Below are 12,235 nucleotides of genomic sequence, written 5' to 3' on the forward strand. Positions count from 1 at the left end.
GTCTACCTTGTACTGTCCCTTCTAGCAAGAGCACACCTTTCCCGCTGGAGAGGGAACAGACACGTCACCTCTGTTGCGCCAACCCTTGGTAAGTGATTGACCCAAAAGTAAGCAGATGACTCAAGCCAGAACAATACCAATTTTCTCTGGGATTGATATATGGCGATGGGGAGAGAGAATTTCTTCGCAAGGGTTGTTATGCCAGGAGACAGAAGATGGAGCTGTCTGAGGCAATCTGTTCCCCGTCACATAGAGGAAGGTCCTCAACAGTAGAAGAGAATAAGGGCAATACACAGAGGGAAGAAGAACAGAGAGAAAGGGAGGGAGGGACTGAAAGAGGAAGTGAGGGAGAGAAGCTGGAGGGGGGGTGGGGGGATGGGAATGCACACTGACAATATTGTTTGAGATTCAATCTAGTTTGTCTGTGAAACCAAAATCACCTCTGGGGCTTCCCAATGTCGTGAGCCAATAAACTACATTTTTTTTTTTTTTTTTTTTAAACGGAGGCACAGTGCAGCTTGCAGGATTTTAGTTCCCTGACCAGGGATTGAACCCAGACCCTCGACAGTGAAAGCGCAGCGTCCTAACCACTGGACAGCCAGGGCATTCCCAATAAATTATCTTTTAGTTTTTTAAACTAGCTTGAGTTGGGTTTACAGCACTTGTACTTCAAGTAGTCCTGGGTTACAGGCCATCAGGCAACTTGAAACAATAACAGAACAACTCTACCTGACATTATGTAGTTGAAGCTGTACATGCATGTGTCTTTCGGAAAGGCTGTTGAGTTCTTTCTCCTGACTCTCTCTGAATGAACTATACTCCAGTTTCACCGAAGACAGCTCCTTGTCTGCAGAATGAAGAACTACTCGCAGGTCATGTACCTCACTTTTCAAAACTAAAACAAACAAACAAACACATAATAACTCTTAACAGACTTTTCTTTACATGTATTTTTTACAAAGGAGGCAAATAAATTTGATAGGTACCCTTCACACAATCAGCAAAAACAAGTTGAAGAGACCATTTTAAGAGTAAAAATTTTGAACAACTAAATGGGAGGTATCTAGGAGCACTGAGATTTCTATTTTCTTCCTCTCCCTTGCTCATGGTTTTTGGTATATGTCTACCAAAAAAAAAAAGTTAACACCTGTCCCTCACATGTAGGTCATTTGATTTTTCTACATTTCTCCTGCAGAATGTGCATCAAAACTCTTCAAATAAGAAAAAAAGCCAAGATATTTAACATATTTTAAGTGACCTAATCTTACTTATTGAAAACCCTTTGGAGATGTACCAGAACTTTCCAAAATAGGTTAAACACTCTGGTCTTCTAAGGAAACTCCAACCGGAATTAAAATTAGGTAACTTTTTAGATCAAAGAAAAGGAAACGGTTGTCTTTTTTGCCTTAGCTTTATCATAAGCTATTGCAAATACTCTGATGAAAGAAAAAACTAAAAAAACTGGGAATTAAATGATATTCCCACATCTATGAATATGTACAAATATATTTTATGCTTTTCTGTCACTAGTAAAACCTTCATCTTATGAATTCAAGACACTTTGTTTTCAAAGCAGTATTAAAACTTTAAGCAAACATTTGTATCATTTGTTTGAGAGCAGTCCTGGAGAAAATTACCCTTTATAATATATTGCTATTACTCGTCTGGTCTAATTTAAAACAAACAAACAGAAACAACCAACCAAAAACACAGGGACAACATTTTATCCATACAAGTAAAAAGATACTGAGTTACAGTATTCAGATTAGGAAGCTTCCAGTGTTCAGACTCACAGTCATTCTTGGTCTGAGTGTCTTGAAGCTGCTTTTCAAGGACATTCAACTGAGAGAGATACCCTTGCTGCTGTTCGGTCCAATCAGTTCTTTCAGATGAGAAAAGCTTTGGGAAAGAGATAAATTTACTGGAAAAAAAATACTGGCATGCTAAGACACACTCCAAATCATCACCTTGTTTCTGTTTTTAAAATCTAGTCTTAAATTCAGACTAGGGGTGTGTGTCTCATTATCAGAATAGTAGGTGAAGTAACAAAATAGAGAATACAACTCAAATAAACCTTGACCAAGGCTTCACAAAGTCATTTCCTTCCTGGGACGCTCTTACTTTGAGGATCTGTTTCATACATTTTCTGAGGCAATGCTCGCGGTCTCACCTCCTGCATTTGAGTAGAATGATGTTCCAGTTTGTCAATGTGCTGCTGAAGCTTTAGGTTTTTATGCTCTTCTTCATCCAACTTGACTTGAAGGGCACACATTTGTTCCTGCAACACAAGAACTTCAGTGGTCAAAAATTCTTTTAATGGACATCTTAAACAGTCCATCATTTCTTCTGCATTAAAAATACAAAACTCAAAACCTCATATGGACAAAGGTATCAAAGGCCAGTTTGGAGCCAGAAAACCATTTCAGAAGACTACACTAATGATCTCTCATGTTTCAGAATTACACTTGTGGCCCATCAAAGTGGATAATTTGAAACACAAAGGAAAGAAGTGATTAAAATTAAAATCATAGATTAAATCGTAGAGCCATCTTGAGACTTCTAAGAAGCTTTCTCAGGCCTATATGAAGTGACTTCACCAGAAAGGGCTCCATACCTGTGGAAGGGCAAAATTTTGGAATTTGGGGTGACGTGGCTCCCTATAACTTTTACTAGACAGTAGATAAACTTCTTAAAAGAAAAAACAAATCACTGAATTCTGAGATAAACTTCACATGTTATTTCAAATATACCAAAAGCTGTCTAAAATTTGATCTATCACAAGATTCTTTCAGCTATTTAATCTTCTTTAGCAGATACAACACTGTGCCATGTAAACCAGTTCTGGAACTAGAAGCTAGTGGCAAACTGGTCTTTTTACACACGAGAACCAAAGCTCAAGGAGAGTGGAAACTGACTTGCTAAATACTGCAAAGCAGATTGAAAGAACAAGAGCAGGCTGATTTCTAACCCAGGGATTTTTACACACTCATCCTTAAAAAGATACGATTTTAATACTAAACAGGTACCTGCACCATTCTGTGCTCTTCAGAAATGGCTTCAAAAGCTTGTTCATTAATCTCAGGTGGCACTGGCTCATTTAAGATATCCTTATCCAATCTGCTAGAATTCTGAGTGTGTGCAGAGCCAAAACTCTCCAGTTCAGGGCTTAATTTTGGTACTGGTCGAGACCAAAGTTGATAAGCCTTGGTTGGTGTCGTTATGATCTACAGCAAAAAATTATTAGGAAAACAACATTAGCACACATGAAAACAACAGCATATTTATAATTGTGTGAACAGAGAGGATAAAATTATAATTCTATTCATCAAGAGAAAAGAAAAGGTATCCTTGAGACTTCCCTGGTGGTCCAGTGGCTAAGACTCTGTTCTCCCACTGCAGGGGGCCCAGGTTCAATTCCTGGTCAGAGAACTAGATCCCACATGCCACAACTAAGAGTTCACATGCCGCAACTAAAGATCCCACATGCTGCAACTAAGACCTGGAGCAGTCAAATAAACAAATATTTAAGAAAAAAAAGAAAACAAAAGATATCCTTGAGACGCAGCATAGAAATGCCCTTGTGGAAACAAATCTATCAGTTCAAAGCAGTCTCAAGCAAAAATTGTTGTAAGATTTTTAAAAATGAAACTTGATAAGTCAACTCCAAACTGTAAAAAAAAAAAAAAAAAAGTGCAAGAAGAGACAATTAAAAAGACAACAAATTAGGAAGACTTCCCTGGTCAATATAAAAATGTAAGTGTATGGTCACTAAAACAATGCATTATTAGCATATGTATAATCAAATAGAACACTGGAAGAAAATAAAAAGTCCAGAAATAGAATAATTTATATGTGGAAAGTTCAAATTAATGAGAAAAACATGAGAAAAACACTATTTTATTTTATTATTTTTTTAAACATTTTTATTGGAGTATAATTGCTTTACAATGGTGTGTTAGTTTCTGCTTTATAACAAAGTGAATCAGCTATACATATACATATATCCCCATATCTCTTCCCTCTTGCGCCTTCCTCCCACCCTCCCTATCCCACCCCTCTAGGTGGTCACAAAGCACCGAGCTGATCTCCCTGTGCCATGCGGTTGTTTCCCACTAGCTATCTATTTTACATTTGGTAGTGTATGAGTCCATGCCACTCTCTCATTTCGTCCCAGCTTACCCTTCCCCCTCCCTGTGTCCTCAAGTCCATTCTCTACATCTGCGTCTTTATTCCTGTGCTGCCCCTCCCTAGGTTCTTCAGAACCATTTTTTTTTTTCAGATTCCATATATAAAACATGGTCTATTTTTAAAAAAAGGTAAACCTGTGTCATGCCATTTAAAAATAAAATAGTAGACGCATTAAACATCTCAATGCAAAAAGAAAATTATGAAAGTAGTAAAAGAGGTGTCCGTGCCCGAGGCTTTGCGGGTCTGTGGCCGGGAGGGGCGGGGGTTGGGGTCGGGGCGGCTGCCGCCATGGCCGGGAGTCAGGACATGTTCGATGCCATCGTGATGGCGGATGAGAGGTTTCACGGGGAAGGGTATCAGGAAGGCTATGAATAAGGAAGTAGTTTGGGTATGATTGAAGGAAGACAGTATAACACGTTACATGGAGCTAAAATCAGATCTGAGATCAGGTGCTACCAAGGTTTTGCTTCTGCGTGGAGATGTCTCCTGCATGGTTCCACCACTGAGAAAGACAGCAGAAGGATGAAGGTCTTAGAATCGTTGATTGGAATGATTCAGAAACTCCCTTATGATGACCCTACTTATGATAAACTTCATGAAGACTCAGACAAAATTAGAGGGAAATTTAAGCAGCCTTGTTCATTACTAAACATTCAGCCCGACTTTAAAATTAGTGCAGAAGGTTCCGGACTTTCATTTTGAGGATGACAGAGGAACAAAGACGAAACATCAAGGAACAGATGTTTGTATGTTAAGTGTTTAAAAATGCGATTAAAGGCAAAACAATGATGAGGGATTCACTGTTTTGCAGGGAGAGCTCCAGCTTGGCCGGTGAAAGGGCTTCCTTCCCCCGAGGTCTGCCTGCATCGCCTCGGTGCCCCCCACGGGGCCCCTCCACACAAGCCCGTCCTTTGTTGGGCCCTGTCTGCTCTGCTGTCTGAACGCGGCCCTGGCAGAGCCCTCGCGGGGCTGCTCTTCTCTGGTCCAGGGTCCAGGCCGCTGGCTCAGGGGTTCTCGTCACCTGGCAGGCCTGGCTGGATCTAGATTCGGGTTGGCTCTGGATAGGATAAACCTCCCCTTTACCCGCCAGGCTTCGGTCAGCGCTCACAGGGACAGTTTTTAAAAAAATGAGAGCTACAGGGTTGACACGAAGCAGGTTAATGGGAAGGAGTGATGGGTACTGTGACATTTATTGACCCTTGAGATGTGCCAGTGCCATGACCTGCTTCTCATGTTTTATTTAGTCCCTTCAGGAGCCCACGAGGTGGGCATTATTCCCACTTTACAGACGAGGAAACCAAGGCCCAACAGACTGCCTGGTCCAAGGGCAGTGGGCGGTAGAGCTGGGACTCCAACCCCGGCACCCGGCTCTCTGCCCCGTCTCCTGGTGCCCGCTCTGGAACGTGCGGTCACACCCACAGGCTCAGGGTCCCTGCCCGCAGGTCCCCGCTGTGCCCCGGGGAGCCCTGGGTCATCTCCTGTGGCCATGGACGTGGGTGTTTGGCGGAGAGGAGGAGAGGCCAGCCCTGTCCCCAGGGAGCCGGGACGTGCTCTTCCTGTGTCCCCTGGTAGCTGGGGCTCTGCAGCATCAAAAATGGTCACCGTTCTATATGCAGAAACTTTGGAGCCTTACTGCAGCCTTCCTTTTATTGTGAGTTCTGTCTTCTGCCCAGACTTAAAAGGCACCGTCTGTATGCGGTGAGGTCCAGGCAGGCCAGTCCCCCCTGAGATGCGTGGCTCCCAGGCATTTCTCTGCACATGACGGCCCGTGTCCAGGCCCCTCGGGCACCCCGGCCCGAGGCCTCTCCCCACCCGCTCCTGGCCCAGGGAGCAGATCTGGAAGCCATGAGTGAGATTAGCACAGGGATAGCCGTGAATCCGCTCCAGATTTTAAAATCATTCCAGAGCATCTGGGTAAACCGTGCTCCCCTGGCAGCTGCTGGGGGCGTCCCTGCGGGGCCTGGGACGCTGGCCCTCACCGTGTGCCAAGGAGGGAGAAACAGCTTCTAGCTGTTGGAGGACAAGACTCCGGCTTTATCCTGCTCGGCTGTCTTACGTGTGTCTCGCTGTTTGTTCCTGGCCTGCAGCCCCACCTCAGTTCTGCAGAGGCCGGGGCTGGGCACACGGCCTCAGATGTGCCTTCGTCACAGACACCAGCAGCGCTTATCTCTGACTGGTGGAATGGAGGGGCTTTTGTTGTTGTTTTCCTGGGTGGATTTTTGTGTTTCCTAAACTATCTGTTTAGATAATGTATTATTTTTATAATTGGAGAAAAAAATAAACAGCATATTTTAAAGCAAAAAAAATAAAAAGTAAAAAATAAAAGTAGTAAAAGAAAGTAGAATATACTGATGCTCTTGAGATTGTCTAGGCCTTTAAAAATGTATTTAAAAAGTCACAAAGAGGGAATTCCCTGGCAGGCCAGTGGTCAGGACTTGGCACTTTCACTGCTGGGGCCCGGGTTCGATCTCTGGTCAGGGAACTAAGATCCAGCAAGCCACTCGGCACGGCCAAAAAAAGAAAGTCGCAAAGATAAAAGATCGGTAAACCTGGCTATATCACAATTTTAAAACTTCTGTATAACAAAAGTATCACATACAAAGATGAAAGACAAGGAACATGATGGCAGAATATACTGGCAGTATACATAACAAACAAAAGATTAACACATAAAACACCTACAAATCACAAGAAAAAGATAAATAACTAGTAGGAAAATAGGCACTTTTTCATAGGTCAAACATCTTTTCCTGTGTTCCAACCAATGGCAATGAACATAGGAAAAGATGTGGTCTGACCTCACTAGAAATGAGGGAAAGTAGAATTAAAACCATTTTCACCCATCAGACTGGAGAACAATGCCAGTTCTGGGGCCAGTGCTATGGAAGGAGTGCTCCCAGGCTTCCTGGGAAGGAATGTGGTGCAGCCACTTGGAGGGCACTTCAGCAGGATACTGAAACGTCCTAAAACTACCACTTCTCCTTCATAAAACCCGCCCCGGAGAATGCTTGCACTGGAAACCACCTAAATAAGCCACGTAATTATTCCAAAGCACAGAAGCCTGGGTTTAAAATGAGGTAGAGTTCTAAGTACTAGTTCATGTGGAAAGACCCAAGGCATATTCCTGAGTTAACAAAAGCCCATTGCAGAATAACATATGTAGGATGATTCCATTTATTTTTAAAAACAAAGTACGACAAAAAAAAAAAAACTATCTATGAAATAACTCTACCTATCTTCTCAGACTATGTATATTTACTGTACAAAATTGCTAAGAAAAAGGATTCCCAAATTGATGATAAATTACCCCTGGGGATGGGGATGGGGGATGAAGGACCAGATTAGACCCAGACTGGCAGTGGTACTCAAAAGGAACTTTAACCGAAACTTGTATACATATGTATACTTTCTTTAAACAAGGATAATGTATCCATAAAGTTCTCATATAATTAAAAATGAACAACAGCAACAAGACCTGAATTGCTATGCTACTCTTGGCAAACCTTTTAATCCCCTTCATCCTGTTTGCTCAGCTATAAAAAGAAGTAGACTAGAATGCCACAGTGCTTCAAGCTCTATAATTCTATTGCTAAGGGGCTACAAACTCAAATTATGAAACATTTGATGATATTCTCTAAGTATTTTAAAATAATTTCCTGCACAGATTTTAAAGGCCGCCTTTTTAAAAAAGCAATCTTAAAAATTCTACCTTTATAAGAAAAAATAGTATTTTTCTTGTATTTACTTGAAAATAGTATTTTCAAGTTAAATAATAGTATTTAACTTGATATGTATCAAGTTAAATCATGATATATCCATACAGTATGTTCTTGTGCAGCTGCCAAAACAAAACAAAAAACAAACAAAAACACAAAGGAGAGAGGGACTTCCCTGGTGGTGCAGTGGTTAAGAATCTGTCTGCCAATGCAGGGGACACGGGTTCAAGCCCTGGTCTGGGAAGATTCCATATGCCGTGGAGCAACTAAGTCTGTGTGCCACAACTATTGAGCCTGTGTGCTGCAACTACTGAAGCCCACGAACCTAGAGCCCGTGCTCCACAACGAGAAGCCACCACAATGAGAAGCCCGCGCACTGCAACAAAGAGTAGCCTCCGCTCACTGCAACTAGAGAAAGCCTGTGTGCAGCAACAAAGACCCAACGCAGCCAAAAAAAAAAAAAAAAAGTGAGAGAAAGTTTGTTTTTCTCCCTTTAGACATGGGACAAACTCTAAAATATCATTATGTTTAAACAAAAAATTGAGGTGTAGAATGATGTGTATGTGTATGCTGTTTGTGGAAAAAAAATATATGAAAAAGAAAGAAAAAACAAAAGAACTTTGTGACATTGACTGCCTCCAAGGAGGGTCTTGGTTGGCTGAAAGGACAGCAGACAGAATGAGACTTGTCACTTCGTACCTTTAACAATTCCAGTCATGGGACTTCCCTGGTGGTGCAGCGGTTAAGACTCTACGCTCCCAATGCAGGGGGCCCGGGTTCGATCCCTAGCCAGGGAATTAGATCCCACATCCATGCCGCAACTAAAAGTTCACATGCCACAACTAAAGAGCCCACGTACTGCAACTAAGGAGCCGGCAAGCTGCAACTAAGGAGCCTGCGAGCCGCAACTAAGGAGCTCGCCTGCTGCAACTAAGACCCAGTGCAACCAAATAAATAATATTAAAAAAAAAATTCCAGTCATGTGATTACCTATTCAAACAAATAAAATTACTTTAAAAAGCAGTATCCCATTAAGTGATACAAAAAGCATCACTGATAAAGATAACCATTAGAGAGAAACATCTATTATTTTTAAGATGTATAAGGAAAGGTTTTTTCAGCCTTCAGAGAATTTGGTCCAAAAGTTAAAATAACCAGAATGAGCAGCATCAGCTTCTTAACCTTTGCCTTCCTTATGTATTCCCCTTCCCTCTCCTCATTCTCAGATGTTCACGGTTTTCTTCTTTCATGAGGGCTATGGTTATTTAGGGGAACAATCCCTTCTATTATCCCCCGTGTTACCCTTGATCCTTTAGTGGTCTTTATCTTTAGGATTTCTATTCTTCCACTGCAAGCTTTGAGCACACAACACATTATAGCAACAATTGCCATATACTGAGAGCCATCAGGTGCCAGGCACTTTATTATCTCATTTAATGCTCTAAAAACCCTGTTATTAAGTTGGCCTCGTCTCCAATTCAGAGGCAATAAATGAGGCTCAGAAGTTAGGAAACCCTGCCTAAGGTTACTGACAGATTAGAATTTGAACCCAGGTCTGATTCCAAATGCTGTATTCTTCCCCACATGACCCTGCCACTGGGGGTATACATCAGAACCCTAGGACTAGTATTACCCTGGGGTTAACTGTTGGCAAGGGATTCTATCTGTATCTGGAGATAATCTGTGCAGACTCTCCATTATTAACAAAATGAGACACCACTGATTTAAGGTTGAAGTATTGCTTCAGATTACCTACCTTAAGTGTTTCAGCATGAATTTTATTCAGCTGAGAAACTTCTTGCCGCTTGCAGGCTTTTGTTGCTTCCAAAAGGTTTTCAAGATTAAGGTTCGCTTTTTGCAAAGACTGAAGCTCTGATTCTAATTCCAGCTGCCTTTTCCTAATACATATTATAATATTGAGTGTTTCAGGTAATAAGTAATGTCATACATTTGTAGAGTACTTTACAGTTTATATTCTCACACAACTTTATAGTTATCTCTTTAAATCAGAGATATTCTCAGATTATTACTGGGATTTTTCCAATTGGGTAAAATACAGCTCAGAGATTGATGACTGCTTAAGGTATTCAACTAGCAAATGGTAGCGTTCCAATTCAAAAGCCCAAACAATCCACAATGATTCCATATGTAACACGTTATTTTTAAAACAAACATTTCTATATATTTTAGAATAGGATTAATCTTAGTTATAATATGAATGTGGTTTATCTTTGTTTTCTTTTACACAGAATATCAAGTGAGAATATTAACAGGAAAAATTTAATAAAAAATAAATAACTGCATAGAACTTGAATCTCAAAAAAAAAAAAGAATATTAACAAACCTGTAATTTCTAAAAATCCTGATCTAATTCATAACAGCAGTGATTTAAATTTGCTGGCCAGATACAGAATTTACAAGTAACTTTAACAGATACTCATCTCAATAGGTATATCCCTTAAAACATCTGTATCATCTAGTTCACTGAATATATTATTAAAGACTAGAAGTTTATGTCAACTGTACCTCAATTTTTAAAAATGAGTAAAGAAAAAGAGCTAGATGCAAGCCCTTTTCCTTCATGTCAAAACAAGTTAGCTGCTATATTAGAATATTTAAGGTAAATGCTCAATTAAATCATCAATGCTAAACACCAAAACAAACCAACACTAAAAGATCAGAAATAGTAAGCATGAATGTGTATTTATGCTTTACCTAGTTAGTTCTTTGAATTCTTCATATTCTTGCTTTGAATTATTCAGCTCTGTCTGAACTTGCAGGAGTTGTGCTTTTAACTTCTCAGTGTTTGCTAACGAACATGGCTCTTTCAGAGCTTTAGGAGAGAATCTCTGCTCACCTGATAATAAGGAAACAACCTGGTCTTTGAAAGAGAAAAATAACAGAATACATATTCTAAGTTCTCTGCCAGGTATCAATTTTGAAGCACAAGGAGGAAAAAAGAGAAATCATTGGAAAGTGGACCCTAAAATACAAGGGCCTGTAACTCAAGAGGAGACATAAGACACAACCCAGTGCATCAAAGAGTATCAGAAGTTGTTTTTGAGAAGCTGTGAAGCCACAGGATGAAGGGGCATATTTAAGCCAACACCTTTTCCATTAAGAGAAAAGAGCAAACAATGACTGAAGTATAACACCCACACTGCTGGACAGAGAAACATCACCAATTGAATCTTCCAGGAATTAGTGCCAACGGTCAATGAATTTTTAGCAAAAGAAACAAATAGCAATGGCAGCCAACTGAAAGAACTTGGTATCATCTACCAGGTAGAGTATAATAATTTTCAGGGATTGCTTAGAAGGCTGAATTTGTTGAAAAGAGTGCCACTGAGTTTCAGTATGGGAAATAACATGTAAAAATGTTTAGAGAGGGACTTCCCTGGTGGTCCAGTGGTAAAGAATCAGCTTTCCAGTGCAGGGGACGTGGGTTCGATCCCTGTTTGGGGAACTAAGATCTCACATGCCGTGGAGCAACTAAGCCCGTGCACCACAACTATTGAGCTCGTGCGCCTCAATGAGAGCCCACCTGCCTCAAACTACAGAGGAGCCCATGCGCTCTGGAACCCGCGTGCCACAACTACAGGGCCCACAAGCCCTGGAGTCTGTGCACCACAGCTAGAGAGAGAAAACCTGCACGCCACAACTAGAGAGAAGCCCGCATGCTGCAGCTAGACAGAAACCTGAGCAGACTGCGCACTGTAATGAAAAGATCCTGCATGCTTCAACAGAGATGCCTCAACAAAGAACCCATGTGCTGCAAGTAAGACCCGACACAGCCAAAAAAAAATAAGGAAAATAAATAAATAAAATAAATAAATATGTTTTAAAAAAAGAAGATTGAAGTAAATACCCCAAACTGCTTATTAAAAAAGAAATTGTTTAGAGAATGATGTATGTTTAGAAGATGGTGAGGTCCAGAAATTACCATTAGTATCTTTCAAAGGTAGTAAGTTAAGGTACTACTGAGGGCAAAATGGCCAACAAAATACAGAGCATTGTAGGAAAAAATAGTTAATACAGAAAACCTGATTTTAACTTTGCATCTAAAATTGTGGTCTCTCTACAACCCATATTCTGTGAATTTTATTCTTTTGTTAATTCATAACAGGATGGAAGAAGGCTTGGAAAAGGAAATTTTAAAAATATTTTTTTCCTTTATCACTGCAGTATAAAAAGATTAGAACTATCTCAATTTCAACCTAAAGAGAAACACAGGCTGACACAGAGTGTGATAAAAGACCATGAAGATATTCACTCTAAGAATGGAGCAAACATAGACTTTGTTACCAAATCCCAGAGCATTAACACCAATA

The 12,235-nt window shown here is 40.6% G+C and overlaps 1 protein-coding gene and 1 pseudogene across 1 annotated transcript in view; one reads left to right on the forward strand and one right to left on the reverse strand.

Annotated features, from left to right (window-relative positions):
* KIF15 (kinesin family member 15) overlaps positions 1 to 12,235 on the reverse strand; it is a 77,347-nt gene that overhangs the window by 20,929 nt on the left and 44,183 nt on the right. The window contains exons 15-20 of the mRNA XM_036870728.1: positions 10,620 to 10,761; positions 9,661 to 9,802; positions 3,027 to 3,224; positions 2,171 to 2,278; positions 1,794 to 1,899; positions 730 to 895 (exon numbers count right to left, since the gene is read on the reverse strand). Of these exons, the coding sequence (XP_036726623.1) occupies positions 730 to 895; positions 1,794 to 1,899; positions 2,171 to 2,278; positions 3,027 to 3,224; positions 9,661 to 9,802; positions 10,620 to 10,761 (862 nt within the window). The remainder of the gene's footprint in view (positions 1 to 729; positions 896 to 1,793; positions 1,900 to 2,170; positions 2,279 to 3,026; positions 3,225 to 9,660; positions 9,803 to 10,619; positions 10,762 to 12,235) is intronic.
* Positions 4,477 to 4,890, forward strand: LOC118904522 (annotated as a pseudogene).

This window comes from Balaenoptera musculus, chromosome 11 (assembly GCF_009873245.2).
Source record: "Balaenoptera musculus isolate JJ_BM4_2016_0621 chromosome 11, mBalMus1.pri.v3, whole genome shotgun sequence".
NCBI lineage: Eukaryota > Metazoa > Chordata > Mammalia > Artiodactyla > Balaenopteridae > Balaenoptera > Balaenoptera musculus.